The sequence below is a fragment of the Pollachius pollachius genome (assembly GCF_949987615.1).
Source record: "Pollachius pollachius genome assembly, chromosome: 17".
Taxonomy (NCBI): Eukaryota; Metazoa; Chordata; class Actinopteri; order Gadiformes; family Gadidae; genus Pollachius; species Pollachius pollachius.
In genome coordinates, this window is record NC_136950.1 from 12,180,734 (window position 1) to 12,206,699 (window position 25,966).

General features: G+C 43.5%; 1 protein-coding gene across 1 annotated transcript; it reads right to left on the reverse strand.

The window, feature by feature from the left end:
* Positions 1–258: 258 nt before the first annotated feature.
* On the reverse strand, positions 259–24,144 carry LOC307089096 (integrin beta-1-like). The gene is made up of 16 exons (XM_079755204.1): positions 23,839–24,144; positions 12,416–12,488; positions 11,693–11,778; positions 10,739–10,958; positions 10,136–10,306; positions 9,320–9,558; positions 8,290–8,448; positions 7,988–8,083; positions 7,288–7,377; positions 6,906–7,046; positions 5,631–5,833; positions 5,141–5,379; positions 4,508–4,730; positions 4,056–4,288; positions 3,577–3,743; positions 259–1,609 (listed from the first exon to the last, which is right to left on the reverse strand). Exons 2-16 carry the CDS (start codon positions 12,486–12,488, stop codon positions 1,544–1,546), a joined length of 2,406 nt encoding a protein of 801 aa, XP_079611330.1. The 5' UTR covers positions 23,839–24,144; the 3' UTR covers positions 259–1,543.
* Between the last annotated feature and the right edge of the window lie 1,822 nt (positions 24,145–25,966).

A 25,966-nucleotide genomic window follows, 5' to 3' on the forward strand; every position in this document is an offset into this window, starting at 1 on the left:
GAGTGGTCACCCATTGCAGCTTATCAAATAATATCTCTCAATTTATTTACCTCCACCGTTCAAATGCTTTACAATGCCTGTACAGTGCTGAAAATATGATTCACTATTTCTGCAATAACTTTAATCATCTGGGAGCTATCAGAATGAATCTATTATCCTTCGCTATAGGCTTGTTCCCTTCCCTGTCATTATCTCTTAATGAATGTAACAACGTGATCTATTCATTGTTCATTTTTCAATGCAAAAAGACACCCACATTTTTATGTTGTTTATTTAATAAATAAATTCATACTGTATCTGCAATGAAATAAAACATATTCTTAAAATCATGGCACTTCAAAGTCAATAATATGTGTGTTTGCATGGGTGTTACGTTTGTGTGTGTGTGCGTGCTCACATGTGATTGTGTACTTGTGGGGTTTTGCGTTGACAAACCCATTTAGTTAACCTACAGGTGTTTACAATTTGCAATAAGCTGACAAAGCAATATATTTGAAGGCAATATATTTGGCTTTTTTATATAAAAAAACAAAACAGAAAAGGACCTGAGAGGGAACAATAAAATGACCTAGTAAAAACAATTATTCAGTAATGATGGATATTTAACATCGCTACACATTCACCTTCGAAACAAGTGGTATATAACCCGATTGTAATACAATTTTACTAATTATAATACCTTTTTTTTTGCATATCTAAAAATAACTAATGTGTATATTACCTTAGCTTTCTTCTGACACGTCTAATATATGTGTTTAACCTCTACATATTGACAGTTCTCCTAAAGAATCATGGCCTTGCAAGGTTTCGGTGTCACCTTCATTACAAATGCTAACATCGTCTAATACCGTCTACAGTACATTGACACGCACCAGACAATATGTGCTATCGCTGACAAGATTTTATTAACTCAGGTCCTCTCTGAAAAAGACAAAACGCAAACGACATCAGTGCACAGAGAGACTAAAGAGAGTGAGAAACGCTGACGACATAAATGTAAGCTACAGACAAAGACAGCAAGAAAGTGTGTGCGGGTGTTGTGGTGTGTGTGTGTGTGTGTGTGTGTGCGCGTGTTAGAGCAAGACATGGAGAACATGAAACAGAGTGCTAAAATCGGAGCTGCTAAGAGGTTCAACTCCATATATTTACCAAACCATTCATGTGTAGTCTAGACATGGTGTTAAGAAGCAAACAAACATAAATCCTTTGCAAATACAAAGGCCTGTCATGGGACAGACACATACCTTAATTTCCATTTTGTTCTCTTTTTTTGCAAATAAGCAAATTTGAAGTATATACATATATACTGTACATCAAAAATACAATGAATGCATAGAAATGAAAAGTGTTAAAAGTTAAATTGCACTTGCGGTGGCAACATTTTACTTTGTCTTAACGAAGCAAAACAGAAAAAAATAAAAAAATAAAAAACTAATAAAATACAAACAAACAAACAGTCAACCACATATGGCACAAAATCTATACACTGTAGCTCTCAGATGTTTGCTGTCGAATTGTTCGTTGAAAACTCAGAAGTTGGCCTTCACTTTCCTTCATATTTGGGATTGACCACGGTGGTGACTGCACTCTTGTAGATTGGATTCTCACCCTGAAAGGAAAGAATATACAAATACAAAAATGAGTGTCACGTAAAGACCTACATCACAGAAACATATCAGAGATGTCGATTAGAAAAAACAACACAGCAACGTCTGAATTAGGTAAGTAAATACACTCTGTGTCAGTGGAGGGATCATGGTGCAACACAGGACGTCAAAGTGTCATTCACTAGTACAATAGTAGACTCAATACACTGTCAAACATGCCATTTACTTGATTTTTACTTTACTTGGGTACTTTTACTTGTTTTTTCACAATATATAAAAACTATTTTATTTTTCACAGCACATTCATGCAGCGATTTTTTTAACCACGAATTCACGTCTTCCTTACAAAAAAGTTCAAGACACTGAGTTTATGTTCCTCGTCATCAAATAAAATGACAATGGAAGGTTGAGTCGCACAGAAAAAAGAAAGCACAAGCAAAATGCCCATGCAGGGAAAAGGGAGAAACAGAAAGTGAAGGTGGAAATACAAACTTAAAGGACAGGAGCTTTACGGCCATAGTTTGGATTCTGGAACTTATTGATAGGACTCTTGTAAATGGGGTTCTCTTGCTTCAGTTGCAGAATGAGGACAAAAGCAGGGAAAGGTTTAAGCGTTGAAAAAAACAACATAGATTGACAGCACAAAGAACAAAATGAACAGAAATGGAAAATGATGGGGGGAAAAAGGCACATGACAGAGATGGAAAAATATCTGGATTTGGAAATTCAGTTTAAGACCAAAGGTTTATATAATATATATATTACACACCTTATAGTTAATAGTTTTTATTGAATGGCTTATTAACCACATTACAAACACACCATACAAATTGTATGTTGTTGTGCATTTGCTATATCTAATTTGTTTAAATAATTGCCAATTGCCATTGAAATCTTCTGTATGATGACTCCTAAAGTATTTGAGACACTTCTTTTCAGTGTTAGGCTGCCGAATACATAACGATATTGAAAATATTGAATACAGTGAGAGCCAATAACCTCATGAAGATCCTGGAAGAGAGAATTTGATTACATTGTTTGATCTGTTTCTGGTTTTAGTCTAGCGTTTGATGGTGAAATTATCCTCTGAATGTGACCATGTCTTCTGAGGATAGAACTAAAAAAGTATTGTTCAACTTAACTTAATTTGGCAAAACAATAACCCATGGCTTAGGATACAAAGAGTGAAACCTTGTAACACAATTTTATTAATGTCTGTGTTTGGTGACCAAGGGACAATTTCTTTATTTATCTTTAGATTTAATTTAAATGACCGAATGTAAGCTTCATCGCTCTAGTTGTCCCAATATTGCGGTAATGTATAAACCTACCACTAGGTGGAACCAAAATATCACATACTATTATGGTTCCGAACAAAGGCTGATTTTTGAGAGGCAGCAGGAAAGGGCGGAGCTGAGGCCACTCCTCGGAAATTGGTGCTTTACGCTAAGAGCTGCCTAAAAAGTCGAGTTTTTTTTTCTTCCAGTACTCGGAAAATATGACTTCTAAATATGCCATATATTTGTGTAGCTGTAATGGCAATTCAGAGGGAGAAAGTGAAATAATAATGATATTGACATGTCTGGTAATCTCATCAGCAAAGACAAGAATTGGTTCCCATGGCTTTGCTGTTTGCTTTGAATATTCTCCTCATTCTCTCTCAAAGATGTTGAGGCTTGGGAAGACCATCTTATGATGGAAAAATGTTTTTTCAAAACTCTTACTGCTCAGGTCTAAGAAAAGCTCCATTATTGGACAGGGGCTTTGTTCCTGCTTATATTTAGGGACAATGTGTGGTTGCGGTCTTGATACAAAGAGCAGTCCAAAACAACCTCACATATTTTTCCACCTGAAAAGAATGCATCCTTTCCTCCAAAGTTGTCTGAAACAATAATCCCCACTCCCCTCACCAAAAGAGTTTCTTGGAACCTGAATTATTTAAAGGTTTGTTGAATCCCCAGACACTCACCGTGTCCCACTTTGCATTCAACTTCTCCTTCTCAAACTTGGCGAACTCCCTCCGGTCGTGGATGACCATCAGCAACTTCCAGATCAACAACAGGGCTAAGCCTATCAGTACGATGCCAACGACCACGCCCAGCACGATGGGAATGATGTCGGGACCGGTCGGGCACTCTGTCAAACAACAACAATGTCAAGGTGTTTTCAAAGGGCATCAAACAAAATACACATTTTTTCTCTCCAAGCCAAACACTGCCTTCCGCTCTCCGCTTCATCCAAGACAAAGGGTGTATTTTCGGGCACCTCTGCGCCGCCGCACGAAAAACAAAGAACCCACTCTACTCTGTAATTTCCAGCCCGTCCTCCCCTAGCTTTGCCTCAAGCCTCAACCCTCCCTTACTGCATTACCCCTGAACATCATCACCCCCCACACACACTCACACAACACCACTGACTCCAAACCCCCCAAACCCGGACTCCACCCACCGAGCTTGTCAACCACGTGCACCTCCTTGGTGTTGTTGTTGACGGCGTAGGTGTAGTAGAACCAGCAGTCGTTGGCGTCGCGCTCCTTGCAGTGCATGACGGGGTAGGCCGCATCGTTGGGCTGGGGCAGCCGGTCGCGGTCCTTCACCTTGACCAGCGTGAACTCGCTGCATTCCTCCTGGCAGCGCTCCGCCTTCTCCCCGGTGCCGAACGTCCGGCACTGCACGCAGTCCCTGGAGCGGTGGAGGGAGGGAGGGAGGGAGGGGCTCAAGGGGTTAGAGGTGTCTCACTGCATGAGAGAGTACGGAACAGTGCAGGGCAGTGTAGTACAGGATGCAATCCATTCTAATCTTGACAGACAAACAGACAGATGGATAAATATGATATAGATAGATAGATGTAGGACAGATAGACAAACACACAGATACGGGATAGACAGACGGACTCCCTACTTGTGTTCGATGCACACCCCAGGGCAGGTAGGGCAGGTCTCACAGGTGGGTCCCTGGAACTTTGGGTCTGTGCACTTGCAGGTACCACACTCACAGATTCCCCGCCCGTTGCAGATCTGCTTGTTGCTGGCCATGCATCCGCTGGGGTCCAGAGAGCAGTCGCAGGCACTGCCCTTCCAGTTGGGTTCGCAGATGCACTCTCTGCAGTTGCATTGGCCGTTGCCTGGACCGATCGGGGTAAATCAAAATCAATGGTAGGGTTAGTAATGACCTATTGGAGGAGGGGAAGGGTTGTTTCCCTCCGTGAGACGGTTGGATTTCAAACACACCAAATCAGTGTTTGAACTGATTACAATCCCTGCACAAGGTCCAACCTGGTGACCCGTACATCAAGTAAAGGACAATAAGTACTGCTGCGCTGGCTTCTATAATGGCATGGGATTTGTAATTCGTCTTTTTCCTCCAATGCCCTTGTCAAAGACAATCTTAACAATGCATCTTCAACTCATGTCAACACACAAAGACTTCACAAACACACGCACAAGCGCACACACACACACACACACACAGACACAGACAGACACACACACACACACACACACACACACACACACACACACACACACAACCCACCTCCACACAGCAGGCTGTTGGAGCGGTCGCAGTTGAAGTTGTCGCACTCGCAGAAGGGCCCGCTGTAGCGCTCGTCCGCGTTGTCCCGCTTCTTGCACTCGCACGTCCCACACACGCACTCCCCGTTGTTGCTGCACAGGTCGGTGCTGTTGTCTCTGCGGCAGGTCCGGTCCATGTCCTCCGTGGCCACCTCGTTGCTGCTGCACTCGCAGTTCCGGCCCACGCGGCCTGGGTTGCACCTGGGAACCACGGAACAGGGCTTAGGGCTGGAGGTCCCCGGGTCGGGCCCCGGGTCGGGCCCCGTGACACGGGCACTCGTCACCACAACAACATCGTTCCGCCCCGGACATTCATAGATATCGTTTGAAATGTGCATCCATCTGTTTGCGCCATGTGTCTGGCGGGGATTGTGTACTAGTGTGGGGCATTTCCTGAGGCCAACGACAGCAATGGTGTTGTTCATGCATCTCGACACACGCGCGGGACTCACTTGCAGGCTCCGCACTCGAGGGTGCCGTTGCCTAAGGTGCAGTTGTCGCTGTTGGCGATGCCGCCCTTGCTGCAGTCGCACTCGCAGATGAAGTTCAACGTGATCTCCACCTCCTCGTTGAAGCCCAGCGGCTTGATCTTAATGGTCTCCGGCTTGCCCATCTTGGGACAGCCCGTGGCCGTCACGTCGATGGTGAACGTCACCTGCAGGGGAGCAAGGAGTAGATGGGGACATCAGGAGCCGGTTAGAGTCAGCTTTCTATTGTTTGAGGGTATTATTAGCCCCGATAGGTCTATTTACCATAGAACGGCGGGTAAATGATACATGATACATGAGAAACGCGTTTGAAATACGATATGCCTCTTCCCGGAATGGCTTGTTTCATTTGGAGGAAAAAGTCAACAGGGACATAAGACGTTTTTGAGGTTGTTTTGTTCCTGAAGATAAATAGACTACTGTTCTCTAGACTACTATAGACTATCGACTACAGACTTTGTATAGTTTGTACATCGTGGCAATGTGGTGTCAAAAAATCTAGACAAAAGATTAAATCTTGTAATCGCAAATATATCACATAAAATATAAACAATAATATTCTGGAAACTATAATATCATTTTCATCACCATCATGAAAGATTAAATTTCTCCTATACTATATAGGAGAATTTTCATACTCCTATATTATTATAGGAGCATAGGAAGCTATGCAGTTTTAGACAATGATCATTCTTTGAAACTGACACATGCGAGACATGGCAAAATGAAGTTTTCTTTATGTTAAAGCATATTTATTTACAGTACTACATCTCTCTATATTGTGAACTACAGCCACAAAAAATCCCCTTATAATTCTCATGAACAAGGTTCTGGAATGAACGCGAATAAAATGAAGTGCTAAGTTAGCAAATGGCCAAGCAAGACGGTTCCCCTTAAAAAATAACATAATATGTCAAAGTGAAACAAATGTAGCTAATCACATGAACTACGATGAAGTAGATGCATTACCTGGTTTTATATCGAACAAATGTCGAACAATCGTAATACCTCGTAACAAGAAATAGGTCTCTGAACACTCAACTTTTGGGTGAAAACTTGTGAGGTTGAAAAGGGTGCAAATACCATCAAATTAAATGTGTTTTGGGGGGTTATATCTTCAGTGTTCACTGTTCAGTAGTCAAAAGAATGCATGAGAACCATGAGACTCAATCCAAACACAAATTAATCACAGCCACGCGGGGGTGAAAACAAAGCTTTGGTTGCTCTCAGGTTTCTCACCTCATCGCCGATGGAGATGTTGGAGCACTTGCGTCCATTCTCCCCCTCGCTGACGATGCCATTCTTGCAGCGAGACGTGTAGGCTATGCTCAGTCCTTCTGGCAGTTTGCTGTTCTCCAGAATGACCTCGGAGGAGAGCGACTGCCAAGAGAACGTTGAGAGATAAGGAGACCCAATACCACACTGCATTCCTCAGCGGAGGAAGCCGCTGTCCTGTACAGTGGCTTAGTTTAGCGTCCTTACTAGCTTCCTCTTGCTAGCTTCTTTCCACTACATTTAGAGGCAATGTCTGTTTAAAATAAATTAATACACACACGTTCATCAATTAAATATTAGAGGTAGAAAATATGAGAAATATACCAGTTAATAAAATGAAACTTACATTGTAGGCATCGATAATCAGGTTTATCACATTGCTGGAGTTGGCAGACAAAGTTCCGACTGCAGACTTGGGTATCAGGTTTTTCAGCTCCTGGAGAAAGAAGTAGAGAATACAAATAGTATTTTGGTATAAACTTCGGACAGTAAAGTACACATTCTGTGGTTACTGGCAGCCACAGTGGGGACTTTAAAAAAGTTTATTTTATCTATTCTACATTGCGTGGTTTCCCAAGCGCCGGAAGAACGTTTTTAACCTCTGTTATCTCAATATGTTGTGATTGGATGTGTGTGACTTTGTGTAAATACACATTTGAAATCAAATAACTAGGGTTGGGAGAAACAAAGATAGACTCATTACCCTAAAATGCAAGATATCAAGATTGTCAAGCGACAAAATGGTTGTGGCTACTGTGTGTGTGTGTGTGCATGTGCGTGCGTTTGTGATTGTTTCTTTTAAAATCTTCTGGGCCATGAGAGGGGCCGCGGCCGCCCAGACGGTTAGGCTTTGAGTTCATAAAACATGCTTCCATTAACTAGCAGCAGATGTGTGGCGTCAAATTACTGGGCTTCTGATGCATGCGTCCGCCTATGCTGCCCACATCGGCGATTGAGGGAGGACTGTGTTTAAACAGGATTAGGGATTCAAAAAAGTGAAAATGAGAACAACAAAAAGATAAAAATGAGAAGGTGAGACAACGTACTTTATACACCGGCTGAAATTCCTCCGTGACGGCGAAGATGGTCTGGATATTGTTGTCGCTCAGCTTCTGAACGAGATGAGCTATGGATGGATAGTCCTAAAATAATCGGGGGGACGGGGGGGACGGGACGGAAAGTTTCAGATTCACTCCACATTGAACTGCAAACTGTCAACGTGACCGACATCAATCGAAACCCGAGGCATCACAGCGTCAACCAGCGATCTCCTTTCCACATACGGAACCGCTTTAGAGTTAAGTATTCAGAGTAAAGTATTCCTGATGCTTGTTTTCACAGAACTCACGTAGTAGTGGCTCATTGTGTACATGTTGTTCTCCAGGTGACACTTCCCGTCGTTGGGCAGCACGATGCCTCCCAGCTTGCCGTCGCCGGCGAAATGGAAGCCGGCGTCGGTGGAGAACACCAGCAGGCGGGTCACGTCGGTCCTCCAGCCGATCTGGTCCTATAGGCAAGGCAGTGTCCGGAATAATCGCTATTCATAAGGCCCGAGTGTAAGAATCGATCCACCTGAGGGTCTGGATTCTTATCTTCATTGATTCTGAACCGATTCACAACTTCCGAAAATCTCCCAACTTTTTTTTTTGTTATTTTTTACAGCTTTTGTCTTAGATTTGCCTTTGTGTGTTTACAGTATTCAGTTTATCTCACTTTTTTCAAATGTGAAAACAACATAATCTTATGCGCACTGTCTTCGTAAGGGTTTGTCGACAGATTTGTAACGACTGGAGCAGATTTGGAAATTAGAATCCTGTACTGAGAATGTACTGAATCGAGAATTTTCAATCAAATCATTTCCCCAGTAATCAAACTCATATTGAAATCGGTAGATACCGAAAGATTCACCGCCCTACTTTTCCTCAAGGGCTGATTCCATTCCACTTAGTTCAAACTTAGGAGCCTTTTTTGAGGGCAAAGCATTGTTTTTAAGGTATTACACAGACTACTTACCATTTGACATTCTGGGTGCTAGAATAATAGCAGGGACAATTCTTGCCCTGAGATGTTTAAAACAGTAGGATATTAAAAATGGATTATACTAGTATCCTAGTACTTATCCTATTAATCCAGACCCTCAGTTCAATACGTAACCCAACTACAGATGGTTGTTGTTAAAAACCTGATCCGGAATTCAGAAAACACCCACCTCGTAACAAGATGTGCAACAACAAGTTTTGCCATATTAACCGGGTTGTCTATCGCTGCCAACCACGGCCGCGAGCTAACACCAAAACACACCTGAATCGTACTACTTTTTTTCCCTCTTCCTCCAATCTCTTCCCACCCCGTCCTGGGCGCTTGCTCCCATTACGTACCCCGCACACCGCCACCTGCATGATGGCGTCGAAGCCCCCCTCGGGGGAGTCCAGGTTCCCAGAGATCTGCTGCTTGCCGACCAGCGTGTTGAACTTCTTGCCGTCGCTGGTGAGCTTCAGCACGTTCTTGTAGCTGAAGGGGCTGGTGCAGTTGAGGCCGCCCGTGCACGGGTTGAGGAGTTTGGCCGGTGTGGTGCTGATGTAAGGCATGACCGTCTTCTCCACGAACGAGCCAAAGCCTTGGGTGGGGGAAGGAAAAAGACGATAATGCATCGGAAAATGCTCAGTGTTGCGTTTGCAACGAGTATTTGACTTGATAGATCTGTCGGCGTTGTGCGTTCTGTGATATTCACACTGACTAAAAAGGCAGATTCAAAGTCAAGCCGTACCAGACATAAATGGCGAAAAGCAAGTCAACTCAAAGCTTGTTTTTGGTGACTGCGAGAACCTAGCGTTCAACACTGGTGTCCCGCAAAGCACGGCTCGGGTGAAAAAGTCCCCATTGTATTTCAGTGTGTAACTTCCGACAGAGAAAGGGAAATCACACACAAACATTGTGGGAAATGTATTCCCTGAATGCGGTTTGGTACGGCTGGATGACGAAAGGTCTGCAGACTGTTCCTGTTCCGTTTACTTGTGTGCTCTGTCAGAGCATAATGGTGTAATGAGAATGAGTGCTTCGTTTCATTTACTTTTCTGCATTCTGCATTTTGCATGAATTTCACCAAAGCTGGTCTTTCAATGTTCATATGGCTGGCTTGTCTATCACTATGCAGACATCCATTTAGAAATGTAGATATGCACAACGGTCGTCACCTATCCTGAAGTCGGAGGTGATCTTGGTCATCTCCAGCATCAGGCTGGTGCCCAGGTTCTTGACGTTCTCCAGGTCGTCCTTCATGGAGTAGGACAGGTCCATGAGGTAGTACATGTCGATGGGGTAGTCCTCTGCCCGCTTGAACTTCAGGTCGAACGACTGGGGCTCCCCTGCACACACATACATAAACACACACACACACACACACACACACACACACACACACAATAGAGTTACACCCACTGTCCTTTCCAGTCGACGTACAGACGAAATCCAAGTGATCCCCGTACCTTAAACCTCAAAGACAAATCACTAGCACGAATCACAAGACTAGGACGGAAAAAAAGTTCCCCTCTCAATGTTTACACGCCAAAATCGGTGCGCACAAATGGTGTCACACAAACTCTCAACAACAACAGACGCTCATACGCTGAAACACAGGGTTGTGGTCCGAATGGATTGGGCTCGGGGGATCGGGGGAAGGTAATAACCCTGCCGTGTGCTGTAGTTATGGATCGCAATGCTGTCAGTATTTAACAACGTGCACTCTCGTCGTTTTGAACATTGATTCTCCGTTGGTCGGCGCGGCGTGCGTCTCTCACCGGCCCTGAGGGTGATGGTGAGCTTCTGGGGCTGGATCTGGGTGATGTTCTCCAGCTTCAGCTTGTCCGCCCCCTTGAGGCGGTTGGTCACTGGCGTGTCCAGGAGGACGCGCTGACCGCCGCGGGGGTTCTCGATGTCGGCGAGGCTGCAGCCGCGGATCAGAAGGGACTGCAGCTCGTCGCAGCGGCTGGACACCGCCTCGCCTTGTTTCAGGAAGTCCTGGCGGGTAAAGGAAAACGTTAAAGCGTCCATCAGACCCTTAGCGCTAGGGCTGGGAGATTACCGAATTTTGATCGCAACTTCGATTTTAGCGACGAACGATCACAAAGCTAACATAATCGAGTTTTCGATATCTATATATATTTTTTATTAAATGTTTTATAGAAAGTGCACAACAGCTGGATACATAAATGTACATTATTTTAGATTTGTGTATTTTTTTAAGGCGAAATTTCAAAGTTCCCTCTTACATAATGTGTTTTTGGAGAGACATGCTGAATAAATACATTATGTTTTCAAACTCAAAATAATCGTTTGAATAATCGTGATTTCAATATTGACCAAAATAATCGTGACTATGATTTTTTCCATAATCGAGCAGCCCTACTTAGAGCCGATCGCTAAAATGGGTTCAAGCTAAAGAGTGATTGCGTCCAACCTTGGTGACATCACCGCCTCACGGAACTTACTTTTAATTGGGTGAAATCTGGGTCAGCTGACGTACATTTTTCCCATACAAAATTAAAGGAAGTCACTTCCTCTTGTTTTGTATGGGAAAAATGTACGAAGGCCGAATGCCAACAAAAAGAAAGAGGAATCCACAGAAACCGTTGCACAAGCAGTTTTTCAACGCTCCCTGCTGTTTGATGGTGCTGCACAATGTGCTTGGATTGAGGCCTATTCTATTCTACCATTGAGCTGGATATACAGCTGATTATTGGGAATCCACTTACTGGGTGTCGGCACCATCCACATTTGGCCCCAGCCTGGATGCATTCCCCGCAGTACTTAGCATTGGCATTGATGCACTCATTCCCCTCTGAACAGGAGACAAGGAGGGGGAGAGAGAGAGTCAGACACAGAGACAGCGACAGACAGAAAGAGGGGAGGGAGAGAGAGACAGAGAGAGAGAGAGAGAGAGAGAGAGAGAGAGAGAGAAAGAGAGAGAGAGAGAGAGAGAGAAAGAAAGAGAGAGAGGGGAAAGTCACACCAGAGCGTTGCCACAGCGCTGTCTGTCCATGCAGACTAAGAGGCATTGGGCACCCCGGCCACACACACTCCCTGTGTGGCTGTGGAATGCTAGCATAGATCTTAATTTAGCCTCGGTATCTTTACCTTTAACTAGCTTAGCTTAGCCTATACCCGTTTTCCACATGATAATTAGCTTCCCCAATGTTATGCTCTACCTAGAGCAGTATTTCTAGCTCATAACATGATGACATCACTATGCTTCAGGAATATGTTTGCTCTCTGGAGAAGGGCAGTAATAGCTATCAGTCAAAATTTTGCGTTTACCATGCAAGGCCAGCTCTGCTCTAATTACATTGTGTGTGTGTGTGTGTGTGTGGGGGGGGGGGGGGGGGGGGGGGGGGGGGGGGTCTGGTCACAGAGAACAGCATCCCAATATCTCTTCCATATGTGAACTGAGCCTGAAACAAGGTTAGGGATCTCCTTACCTTTCTGAGCACGACTAATACTGCAACAAAACACACCCAGCAAGGTGGCTATCAAAAGCAGCTTGAGCTCCATCTGAAACACAAAGCAAAAGCAAGGGTTGGTGGGTCTAAATATATATAATTTCATTAATTTTAAAAAGCATGAGGTCGGTCATTTGTTCGCAGATGTGTGCGATGTCCTATGAGACTTTCATTTCCTGGAAGTGGTTAACATATAAGCGATTGCATCTGGAATAGAGCCTTGGAGATGTAATTGGGGGTCATAAAGCAGCCAGTGGGGCAGGCGCCTGGCTATTCAAGGGTTTGTCATCATTTGGGTCGCTCATAGTGACAGGAGAGAGGGAGGAGCGGCAGAGCTGATTCAACCAAATAGCGTGCACCTGAATTCACTTTTTCAAACACAAACAAATACACCCACCAGACCATGGCTTTTATGAATCTGATGTTGCTGTAGTGTTTTATTAGGGAAACATCCTTCCTAAATAATGTGTATTATTTGAGAAGGGTGTAGGCTACATACACAGTAGGCTACATGCATAATGTAGCTTACTGTGTTATTATATTTAATTACTTGTATTTTGCTAACGTATATACCAACGTATATACCAAGATAATAAGGCAGATAATGGGTATGAATCCTCATTAGGCCACTGCTCTTTCACCCAGCCCCACCCAGCCAGGCCTCACTGTAAGGGTTAGTGTTAAAAAAAATTGAGAGACAACTTCTCAATCCGATCATCAAGCAGGACTGACTGATAGCGCCAAACTGTTCGGAGGTGGGTCTGGCGTGCTTTGGCCTGGGGGATGGTCCATATCTGGCGGGAAACCGGCACATCTCTGCGAGATATAAGTGGTTATGGAAACGCAATTCAACGCGCCATGGTTTAGCACGGCCAAAAGGGCTAATTGAGAATGGCCATGTCGGACTCCCTAGAGTCACCCCTCTCTCAAGTCTCTTCTATCGATCCCTATCTGTGTGTGTGTGTGTCTGTGTGTGTGTCCCCTTGGTTACCCCTCAACCCCCCTATTTTAAAGCTCATGACTTACTAATGACCCGGCACTTAGATGGCTGGTCCCCAGGGCCAAAATAGCAATTAGGGGGGAGACAGGAAGAGCCACTCGGTACAAAGAAGACGGCCGGGAAAAGGCCATCCCTGATTTCTGGACCTAAACAGCTTTCTGGTCAATACTTTTTATAACCTATAGGGGATATATTTAGCGGTGAGCGGTATTCAAGGGCTGGTGCTTCTCATTACCGTTATGATGATGATAAACGCCAAACTACTCTCTCTCTCTCAAAGGACAGAGACGAGCATGTGGTTTGAGCATTAATCACATACAGATGGTTGCTAACGCCGTGCTTCTAAATCATCATTTGCGAGCCTTGCTTGCAAATTAATAACAGTGGGTGAAGCAGAATGATGTGAGCTGTTATGTTTAATTTGATTATTATGGAGATGATACAAACAATTAGTTTTAGCCTCACTGCAATTCCGCTTAATAAGATGAGCAACAGTCATATTATCATACTTTTTCAGTTGCTAATCCCTCTTTCATAATTTGGTTTGCATTAGAAACGTCAGAGGGCAGCACTTTGGCTATTTAAGGGCGAACCCATGGATCTAAAGACCTTAACAGTACCAGCATTAACTTAGGAAAACATCAAGAACTTCCTCACATCATTAGCTGTCCCCGGATCTATTTAGAAGACATTCCCCTGCAATGGGATGGAAGGAAGCACGGATGGTCCACAGGCGTGGTGTTAAATGAAGCATTCCTGAGAGTGCAAGTGTGTGAGGGTGGGTGCCTGCATCTCCGTTTGTACGGATGCATCAGGCCAGACAGACTGTCTGCAACCCCCAGATTAGATAAGCAGCTTTGAGCCTCATGTTACAGCTCTGTGTGTGTGTGGGTTTTTTGTGTGTGTGTGTGTGTGTGTGTGGGTTTGTGTTTGGGTGAGGGTTTGATTGAGAGAGAGAAGATTGAAAAAGTGAGAGACAGGAAAATAGATTTTCCATATCACTAATAATACAAAATTCCAAAAACAAAATGACACACACAAAAAGACACTTAACTCACGCCAGCCTCCACATGCTGTTACCATGGGTGTATCATAGCTAAGCTGTTGCTGATGTTACCTTAAAACACTTCCCTGCTATTTATAAACACACACCCATAGTTAACGTGATAAGGGTATCACATAACGTGGGGAGCCTGGGACTAAACATAGAGCACTATTGTTAGCTAACGCTAAAGGGGCATCGTGGCTGCAACCGATTGTGAGGACCTAAGGCTGCGCTTACTAAAGTTTCAACCGATTTTAACGACATAAACAGACGCTTTCGCTGGACACTTCGAACACCACCACCATATTCTTTTGGGGAAGAAAATCACCTAGAGTTCGGCTCAATGTGTTCACAGAGCCAGGCACTTATTCAAATGCAGAGCACGCCTATGGAAGTGCCAGAACTGTGTCAAAATGGGGCGGCTAGGGGTTGGTAACAACCACAGCTTCTTCTTTGCGAATTAGATTTAGTGGCTGAAGTGGAGAATAGGCTACAACAACACTGCAAGGGACGGCTGTCAAACAAAGAGAAGGCTGTCCTTGTTTAGCGTTTCCCCCAAAAACAGGAGCTAGCAGGACAGTATCCGGGAATGAAAGGAATGGCATCTATCTGAAGTTTGGCTGCTAAGAGTCCATAATGGGAGTCCAAATATGTCAACACACTCCATAATTGGGCAAAAGGAACCACGCCAAGAAAGATTGGATAGGATAACACATTTCATAGTCAGATTTGTTGTGTTTGAAAAGTGCCGGCCGAGAAGAGAAGCAGTTGCAAACAATGTTAACGTTTTGGCTATAAAGCTGGAGAACGCAGATCCATACCCAAAAAGAACTGCGTCACGTTGACACTGTAAGGGAAAGAGAGAGGCGGGAATTTCTCTCTTTTCCCAAGTAACAAATGAGAGAGCATGAAATAACAAAGCGACATTTGAGATGTTTGATTCTGAACTGAGGCAACACATATCTGTTCTGATATGTCTGTTCTTGATTCTGAACTTTTTGAGTCTTGAGTCATATTTTTTAGCTAATTTTTTATATTTTTTACATGAATCTCATTCAGATGTTAACTAAAAACCAACTCCTGTGTGTATTTATGAAGAACCACACAGTGTTAGGTTAATAATAACCCAGTGGATGGACACTGTAATCCAACTTGTTTTACTATCCCCGTGGCATCCATTTCTTGGCATGGGTGGGACCCATGGGTGGGAATCGAACCATTAACCCAGCAAAAAGCTACACAGGGACCTGGCACTCTCACTCTCCAGACCCCTGGATCACCTTCTCCCTCTGAAACACAGTCCATCTACAGTATATAGCGCCTGTCGATCACACCCTGAGGTGCCGCTGTAAGTGAAGTCCCAGTGGCCTCCTGGCTCCTGTACTGGCCCACCCTGTGGCTGCTGGGATGGTGACGCATGGCTGACACCTTGGTGACTAAAACGGGAACTGGCTTACATTCTAAAGGGGAGTCACTGCTCCTGGACAAGGGTGGTCTAATAGGGACCTGCTAGCTACATGCCTAAACCATGACTACATTACGGCACTCTAGAGAACAAATGTTATCCGGTGCAGCCGTGACGCAGCGGGGAGCGATCGTTCCAGTGCTTGCAGCACGCTGACTGCCTGGTCATGTGAACCAATTTGTTTTTTGGGACAATATTGTCGCAGGTGTTTCCTGGTGCCTTACTTTATAACATCTGTTATGTTTAGAAGGGAACAACCAGATTTTAATATGAAACATAGAGACAGCCATTTTAAAGGTCTGTGTCCTTCTGAGTTATTAACCCAAAGCAAATGTTTCTTCAATAAATAAGACAGTGATTGTGTGTGTGTGTGTGTGTGTGTGTGTGTGTGTGTGTGTGTGGGGGGGGGGGGGGGGGGCATTAATTATCTGATATAACTATTTGTCCCACTGCATCCCAGATCTCTTATTATCCACGAGGGGAACAAACTTTCCATTGGCAGCTACTCCAGCTAGTGTTAAAATAAGTAATATGAGAGAGAGAGAGAGAGAGAGAGAGAGAGAATGAAAAAGTGATGACTGAGTCCGACCTAGCTACTAGCCAAGGCATCACTCTAGCTTTTCCTTTCCGACTCAGGATTAGTGTTCTTCTTACTAAGCTTGTGAAAAGAAGGAATGGAAAGAAGCAAAAACAGGAAAGGGCGGTCCATATAGTTCCCTCACTCGGGGAGGCAAAATTGTTTTCTTGAATTTGAGGGAAGTCACTGATTCCACTTTCCTACACTTGGCTGAAATAGCCTTTAATTTTCTCTCTCTGTCTGTCGACCAACCTCTCATACTATTGCCTGAGAGCCGTCAGTGGTGTATTTCTGTGGCATTCCCACCCCCAACTCTTTTCCCAGGAGCACCAACAACACAATCGCTTTTTGTTGCTTGACTCCCTTTTCCCGCCGAGAGGAGTTGTACCATCAACCCCCCCTGCCTTTGACATCACATGACCTTTAAATACTGCTGACAGAACATGGCCAGTACCCAACCTACCAGACTAAAGAGGAGTACTGAAACAGTGATCAGTCTGTCCCTGTTTCATTTCTATATCACCCCCTCCCCCCAGACCAAAGCTATGAATCAAGAAACCCTTTGAGAGCCGAAGAGAGGGGAGGACTTAACTCTGCATCGATAAGTCCTGCGATAAGTCTGCTCATGACACTAGTGTCTGTATCTGACCGCATCGAGGCGGCTGACTATGATGTCGACTCATTCTTCATATGATTCATCGGGAGCTTCTCCCCTGGAAAGGACCAGCCGGTGGCTAGAGCCATCAGTGGTATTCTCATCGTAAGAGTGGTATTCAGAACGACTAGTACACCCATGGTGACAGATCCCATTGGGTACATCTTAATACGACTTCCGCTAAGTTGTATTAAGATCTGCACCCTTGAGTGTACCAGTGAATGAGTTTTGGATGGCTATGTTTGTGAACTCATATGACCCACTTTATATTAACGTGTTGAGTAAATGCATGACACATGACTATGTTTGAAAATTTAAGTAAGTAGAAAACTGAACTTAATATCCCCTTGCAAAGACAAGCACTTCTGGTCATCTGCCCTGGTAAACATGAAAACCTTTAAAAATAACTTTCTTTTTACACTAAAATCAGCCCAATACTGGTTTTAAGAAAGTCCCAAACCACATTGAAGCCAGTTGGCCCTTCCAGTACGCGAGAGTGTCTTACGAGACTCATTTCTTTGGGTGGAAGTGAAATCTGAAAAGGAACTTTCAAGAGAGGAAATCAAAAACAATTAAGCTCTGCAGTTCCTTCCTTAAGAAATGCATTTGCGTTAAAGGGCTTTTGCCTCTCGTCTGGTTAGGCGTCTTGCGCTTCCAACCGAATCTTTGAACAAACGATGGAGTAGTGGAGGAACACATCGCTGTTCATTGGCTGAACATCTTTGGTGAAAATAGCCACAAGGCGGCGAACAGGCTATTAGTAACTCATCCTCTACACCTGGCCTTCTGCAACCACTGTTTAGGCTAACTCAATTAGGGTTACCTCTGCTTTTTCTATCTGTGCCTAAGCAAGCAATATATATCTCTCAGCAGGACCAATTTCAGCAATGGGCAGGAAGATTGCTGCATGCCTGGATATGGGCATCCAATCATGAGCCCAGGAGTCCGGCTTCAGATCTGGGGCTGGGGGCGCACTGTAGGCTTAGGCCCCCATTGTCTCCCTGTGTGCATGCTGTGTCAGGCCTTTCCTTTGTTGGAACACAGGAAGCTCTACCTCATCACACAGGAAGTCCATAGTGTGATTCGTGGCAACAGACCAAATCCGCCCCCCCCCCCCCCCCCCCCCCTTAAAGCCTGAGGGTTCAAGAGGAGATTTCCTGGGCTGAATGGAGAAAACAGGAGGCCGAGAGGGGGAGAGAGAGAGAGGAGAGAGAGAGAGGTAGAGAGAGGCAGAGAGAGGTAGAGAGAGGGAGCGAGAGGTAGAAAGAGGTAGAGAGAGAGGTAGAGAGAGAGAGCAATATACAGCCAGACAGGCAGAAATAAAGACCAGACAGTGATGAAAATGCAGCCAAAACAGCAGCATATTTTTGTCTTAAGAAAAAAACCCTTCTGGAAACCACTTGCTTGAAGTTATCTTTACAGTTCCAGAAGTTGAAAAATTGGCAGATGTTAAGGCAGGATCAATGATTTAGACACGCAGAGCAGTGTTTTGTCATGACCCATAATTAAATATTTAGAATGGGAAAGATGCCAAAAGCAGAAGACCTAAACAACAGCTCAGTGTATTGTCTCTGCGTCTCGTCTGCTCCACAAAGACTCAAACCGGCCTGGCAGTGTCTCAACTTTGGATCCTACTAAAGACGATAAGAAACGCATTAAAAAATAAGTTGACATAAGCAAGGCCCTTTGGACTTTGCTGATGATAACATATTAGACAGGAACATGTAAACAAGTGTAACATTAATATATCCTTGTGAAAGTTAATCTCACTGCAAAGTATTGAGAACAGACACACTAAACACTTCTCCTCAAAAGGTTAGGAAGACTCCTCATTTTTATCTTGTTCTTTCTATCTTAGACTGTTCTGACCAAGTCTGGCTTCCAAATCTGATCCGACGTCAACTCTGCAGCCGGGAGTCACCTGAGGCCCAATGTTTGCACACCTTCGCTGTTATTGCTTCCTGGCTGCTTAATGCGGGAGAAAGGCTGTTTTAATGGTAGTCAGATGTCTTTCGTTAACTTACAGGCCAATTGAACCAGAGGGGTCTCTAGTTTTCCAGCTACCGCGAGTGAGTGAGAAATGATGTGGACTCTTTCTCTCTAGCTACATTTTAGCCCCTCTCTCGGGACCCAAACACAAATGTCATGTTCCGTTCACCAGGCGCTTTTGTTTTTGTTTCCATTTTTTCCCCCATGATGTTTCCATAGCTATGCAGGAGATGCTGTCTCACGAGACTGGGTTGCAAAACTAAATGTATAAATGCACAGAAAGTAGAGGATGGAAAACCTAACATTTGAATGGTGGAAATCTTTTTTTACAGATTTATTTTCTGCATTGCACAATCTTTTAACTTTTCTCTTACTACTTAGGCTGACACAAATAAATCCAAAGATCACTGAAGTTACTCTTTTAAACTTGAACCTAATATTTTACAAATATACATTGAATATGTACTTTGTTTGTGGCCACCATAACAGAACATGCGTAAATATTTATGAATGGGTCTTTTGTGCGTGAACTCTGTGCTCAGTGACAGAACACAGAGGCACTGTTTCACTGTGAGTTTATTTTCTATTCTACAACATATCTGTCCAAGATTACAATAAACAATACCCTTAATCATTCGTTTTGGAACGAACAGGAAACAAAAATGAATAATGTTTGGTCTCCATCTTTTAGCTACACTGAACTTTATTGATGGTTAACTTTGGTTTGGATAAAATAAATAAATATAAATGGTTACAGAATAAGATGCCAATGCCTTGGAACATAAACATCAACTCCTCTGATTAAAGCAAAATGCCAAGAAATTGATACATAACAGAAGTTTGTCCTATTGTTAAATGACCGGGAACAGATGAAGGGGCAAGACTGAGACTTTTCCGAATATAACTATTGGGTAACGCGTTAGATTACAGCCCACATCATACAGTGTAACTAATCCACAACTGCATTCGACCAGCATTATAGTTCCTCGAGATGCAAGCTTACCTTTTTTCATCTCTGTGCACGGCCTCCTTTCATACCAGGAGATAAAGTTAATTGAGACAAACTGTTCTCCTATAGGTCTCTGTAATTACAACCAGGTTCCTGGTGAGGTGGTCAGCAGTTGAGACAGTTTTAACACGCCGTATCCATGACAATAGACTGGACCCGTGACCTTTTGTTTCCGAAATAAACTGCGATCCATTCCCATTCCCACCAAACATCCGGATAATTGCTCCGTAGGTCGTAGATACACTGTAATAGATAATATACTCACATCTTGTTTCCCAGTACCTACCCTGGAGTAATTAAACTGTATGTTGTGGGCTGTAATCTAAACCAACTATAGGGGCATAGCATAAAATGAATCGGGGCGTTAACGAAAAAGTACAGCTATCATAATAGATAATAAAGAAAACTCCCAAGTATTAAAAGAAGACACAGCCATGTCGCTGCCAAAGCACTTAAAAAAAAAAAGTGTTCTGTTTCATCAAGAACACTTCATGACAGAATAAACATTTCTATCCCCAAACCCTTATATATTGAGGCTATCTGAGTGGTCTCATTATTTTTAATCTCTTCCCCTGCTCTCCGAGTCCTTTAAAACCCACCAACGTTAACCATAATAAACATCTCGAGCTGCATCAAATTAATAGTAAATCTGGCAACCTGCAGAAAACAAGTCCACCCCCTATTTACAAACACAATAAATATATCAAGTGTTCAGGCGCACATTCCCATGGCTGTTCCATGGTGAACCCACCCCCTGTCCCGCACTCCTAACCACCTCATTCCTGACAGGGCTGCTTCTGTGGCTTTTTATAGAAGCCAGAGCTCCCCTTACTCCCACCACTTACAGTCCCCCACCCTTCCGCCAGCCACCAGATTCTACCCCACCCAAAACCTCCACAAAAAAGCCCACAATACTGCCTTTTGGGGTTGTGGGTGGAAGGACTAGCAGGGTTGGGACATTTCCATACAGCGATAAAAAATTATGGAGGTCGAGAAAATCTCAGGCAGCTGCCGCAGCTCAGCGTGTGACAATTGCAGCCGTCTGCCATCAAAATACTTTAGGGAAGAAAACAATCACTCAATTCCCGACAACTACAAGTAGAATAAAGGCTACGGCCTTAGTCAGTAAAATAAAAGTACACAAACGCTTCTGTTTGGTGATAGTATGCCTCCGGTAATGCTGTATATATTAAGGAGTACTGCGATGAACTTGTTGGTCACAGCAGCCTTAGCGGGTACAAATACAATCACAAAGATTTGAAGACATGAAGAAACCCATTGGATTGTTTTGCATTGTAACAACTTCCATCAAATGTACAGGTTTACTAAAGCCAAATGACAAAAGTTAATAAAACAAGCTTTCAGCAACAACAATAGTTCCCCGGGTTTTGAAAATGGAATGCACCCAAAGCCGGCCTTAATACCAGGTTATTGTTATGAAAACAGATTAGTTAATTAGTTTGCTTTAGCAAACGGCCAGTGTGATCAAGTTAACCTAGCCAGCTTAAAGGATCATAATATATAAACTCCACTTTCCCAAGTGGGTGTGAATGTGCACAGGTGGGTGTGACATTGCCCATACACTTAACAAACACACACGCCCACACATGCACACGCACACAAAGGCACACACACACACACAGCGATCGAAAATTCATCACTTCCTTCTGAAGGGAACCTGTTGTCACATAAGGTTAATGTCAAATCTCTAATTGACCAAACCCCACACATACACACGCAGACGCACACACACCATCCCACCCACCGACGGCACACACACAGCCTCACCCTTGTGTGTGTGTGTGTGTGTGTGTGTGTGTGTGTGTGTGTGTGTGTGTGTGTGTGTGTGGCTGGGGCAGTCATAAATCTGGTGGGTGTAGGGCTGTTCTAGCAGCTGTTAGCCAGGGCTAGAGGTCACTGGCATCCATCAGCTGGTGGTGCCCCTCCCTTCCCTGCTACTGTCTCTATCCTAGACTGTCTCCCATCCACACACACACACACACACACACACACACACACACACACACACACACACACACACACACACACACACACATTATCCTCAGTCATATCCTTATTGTCCTTCAGACCACCCCCAGCCCACCTTACTCGTTTGTCCTTCTTACGCCCCCCCTCCTCCTCAATTACCCCCCACCACCACCACCCAACCTGCTTCGACACACACACACACAAACACACACACACACACACACACACACACACACACACACACACACACACACACACACACACACACACACACACACACACACACACACACAGCTCTCCGCCTGATGCCACAAGGAGACTCCATTAACTAAATTAAAGTGAGTCCTGCAGACAGAGGCCTCCGCCAAGGAGTAAACATGGTCAGCTGTATTTACAAGGACCTCCCTACTGCTCTCTCTGTTTCTCTGAGGGGGGGGGGGGTCACTCTTTCTCTCTCTCTGTATATCTCCCTTTCTCTCTCTTTCACACTCTCTTTCTCTGCGACTCATTTTGTTATCTCTATATCTGTCACTCAATAACCCTGAATTTCTTCCTCTTTCTAAGTGACTTCGTCTCTCTCTCTCTCTCCCCCATGACAAAATGTATAATTTATGTTCGATCCAATAAGCGACAGGAGAGAGGAAGGGATGAAGGAGGGAGGGAAGGAAGGAAGGAAGGAAGGAAGGAAGGAAGGAAGGAAGGAAGGAAGGAAGGAAGGAAGGAAGGGAAGGCGCAGCCAGACCAACCATTTATCCTCTTGACCGTTTCAAGGGAGACCTTTAGGACGGCGACAGTACTGGGGTTGAGATACTGTACTTAGTATGTATCATATCCCATGGAGACCTATTACGGTAGCTTGCATTGAAAAGGGGAGCTTGTATCAATCCTTAAAGAGAAAGGGATTCAGATACTGTAAATTACACTGTCATGTATTGTCAAAGAATAAGGAATAGGGATAAAACTTCAGAAAATATAAAATTGCTGTAAACAATATTGCAATTGTATTGCAGATGTTAGGACCATCAACAAATCTCCGAACAAAAATGCTGCTCTGTTTACATTTCATTGATTTTTAAAGACACACTTATGCATGCGGGTGGTGTTTCTATTTATAACGTAATTGTTGACACATTCAACCTTGATGCCATCACGTACATGAAATCGCTCTCTCACACACACACACACACACACACACACACACACACACACACACACACACACACACACCTCTCTTCGGTGGAACTTTTAAAAGAGCAGCATCCCCAGAAAACCCGTCCTATCACACGGGACTATACACACCAAAATCACAAACGTTTACTGGGTTCCTAATAAACATAAACATATCTCTTCAGAACAAATGTCTTCATGGCTTTAACGCTTATCAAATGACCATCACCTTAATTAAGACAAAAGTGTGTGTAAAATGCTAATTTCACCTGATCGTGAGTGATCATCCCCCCCCGAAAAAGTGTTCCTGCCACACATTTGACCTGCACATAGGCCTATGGTTTTAAGAATAAAACGATTTACAGCAGTAGCCTACATACAGAGCTTACACCATTTAAAAGTGTCTATTTGTTTACTTAGATGAACATGAAATCGCCTAACACTCTCTTTTTACTACAATAACGACGCGTTTGAATTGATTCGTTAAATAAATTAAAACATATTACCTTGGCGTTATATAATTACTTCCCCCGCCACATAGAGGGTAGTATCCCGTTTTAGAATCCCCGGGATGGTCCTCTATTCAGCACAGGCAGCAACAATTGCCCCGCTGGCACCGAGCGCTTATAGTCCTATCTTCTCCTCAGAAAAACTCGCGGTGGATTCACTCAGCCGATCATTCCGGTCTATTATTGTTGCTCCACAATAAATTAGTTAAACTGGATAAAATGCCAATAACCGAAGGAATTATGGCGGGGCAATTAAATCCCCGTTTTCCCAAGCTTATTCAGGGAAGAGCGGGGCCGGAGACAAGTCCGTCGGAATGAGCCTCTCCTATCTAGCCACGCCCCTTTGAAGAATGCCATGTCGCGTCACGAGCATATGGGTACGCCCATTGACATAATGCTAATAATGGTGTATGCATCTATATGGTCCCAATTACTGTCTTCTTCTCGGAAATGATGATCTACTTATTGGAATAGTGCTATTTGATATGAGAGATTAAACGACAGGACATTTGTGCTATGAGTATACTACAATTATTACTTTGCGCTGTAATTGTTTATGTTTAAACTTTTAAAAGTGTTTAAATGTAAGCGGGATTCAAGGTGATCTGTGGCTAAGGTAAAGATCCAGCTTGGGTTTCTTCAAAAGACTCGATATCTTTCCCTCTCTGACATCACGGTGCACCCACTTCCTTTATAAACACTGGTTTCCACAGCAGTCCTTGGTTCTATCAACCAGCCAAACAATGATGTGAGCAATAATATACGTATATGAATGATTTTTTTTATTTATTTAGAATCGAGCTCTTCAATTGTTTTAAACCATGACATTTGCATTTATGTCAACTAGTTCCCTTCTCGTATTTCTTATTTTTTTTATCATGTTTAAAAATCGGAAAACAGCCGATGTTTAGCCTATCTTCATTGATCCTAATTTGAGGACAATTATTTATTCCACAGTCTTCAAATTAAACATGGAAAATTTGTCTGGATTAACAAATACTGCGTTAAGGAATGGGTAAGCTTCCTGTTTTTGTTTTGTCTCCTGGGATTCATATCGCTGTTGCTCTCTGAGAAAGGTTTGAGTGGTCTGCCTAAAGTCTGTCGAATCTGCTTAGTCCAAGAATGGGGGTGGCATTAAACTGAACTTACTGCACTTTTCTGAGTCACTACCAAGCCTTAAATGGTGGACAATAATGAGGATCAAACAACAGGACAATATAATGGGTCCAGGAAAATCTCGACAAATCGAGGAGGTCAGAGTATGAAAGAGGACTAGAAGAAGAGGCAGAGAGACCATCCAAAAGAGGTAGAGAGACCATCCAAAAGAGGTAGAGAGACCATCCAATAGAGGCAGAGAGACCATCCAAAAGCCTACAGAACTGTTGTGAATGTGAAAGTATTGAATACTGATGGGATTTTGAAAACACATCCTCCCATTGTCTTATTTTTTTTATTGGGGCCTAGGGATTACTTAGGGTTGTATAATTGATTGAATAGATTGATGGGCGTGAAATTGTACAATTTGCGCACTTGTAGGCCAACGTATTTCAAAAGTGAGACATTGGCTGACATCTGAAGCCTCATTATGGACAATAATTGTTACTGCATGGTAGGTCAAATTGATAGAATTGAATCGGCTTTAAAGAATCCCTGGACATTCAGTTATATTGTCTGGAGATGAATTACAGCCGATCCAATCCAAATTTATTTTTTATATTCAACTTTAAATGATTGAAGGACTGCTTAAATAAAAGTTATACATGAAATGTTCAAAATAAGGAATACCTTACGCAGTATAGCATGACAGCATGAAAATTGACTGGATGATAAAAATAGAGTGAACTCACAGCTCAGACATCCGACAGTCAAGGGACACTCATGTAGCCAACTCCAGGGTGGGGGGCTCGGGTACGGGGGGGGGGGGGGGGTCTTCCCCAGCTGTTCTTCAAACAATAAAGTTGTATTATTTATGTTGTGTATTTGTTAATATATGACTAGCCTGTCCCTATTTATTTAATTCGTTAGACGTAAAATAACATCGACCTAGTAAATCAATCACATCGACCTAGTTTGTTCTCATTCTGAGAACAAACGAAAAAGCCTTATTCGGATTTTCTAATAGCAG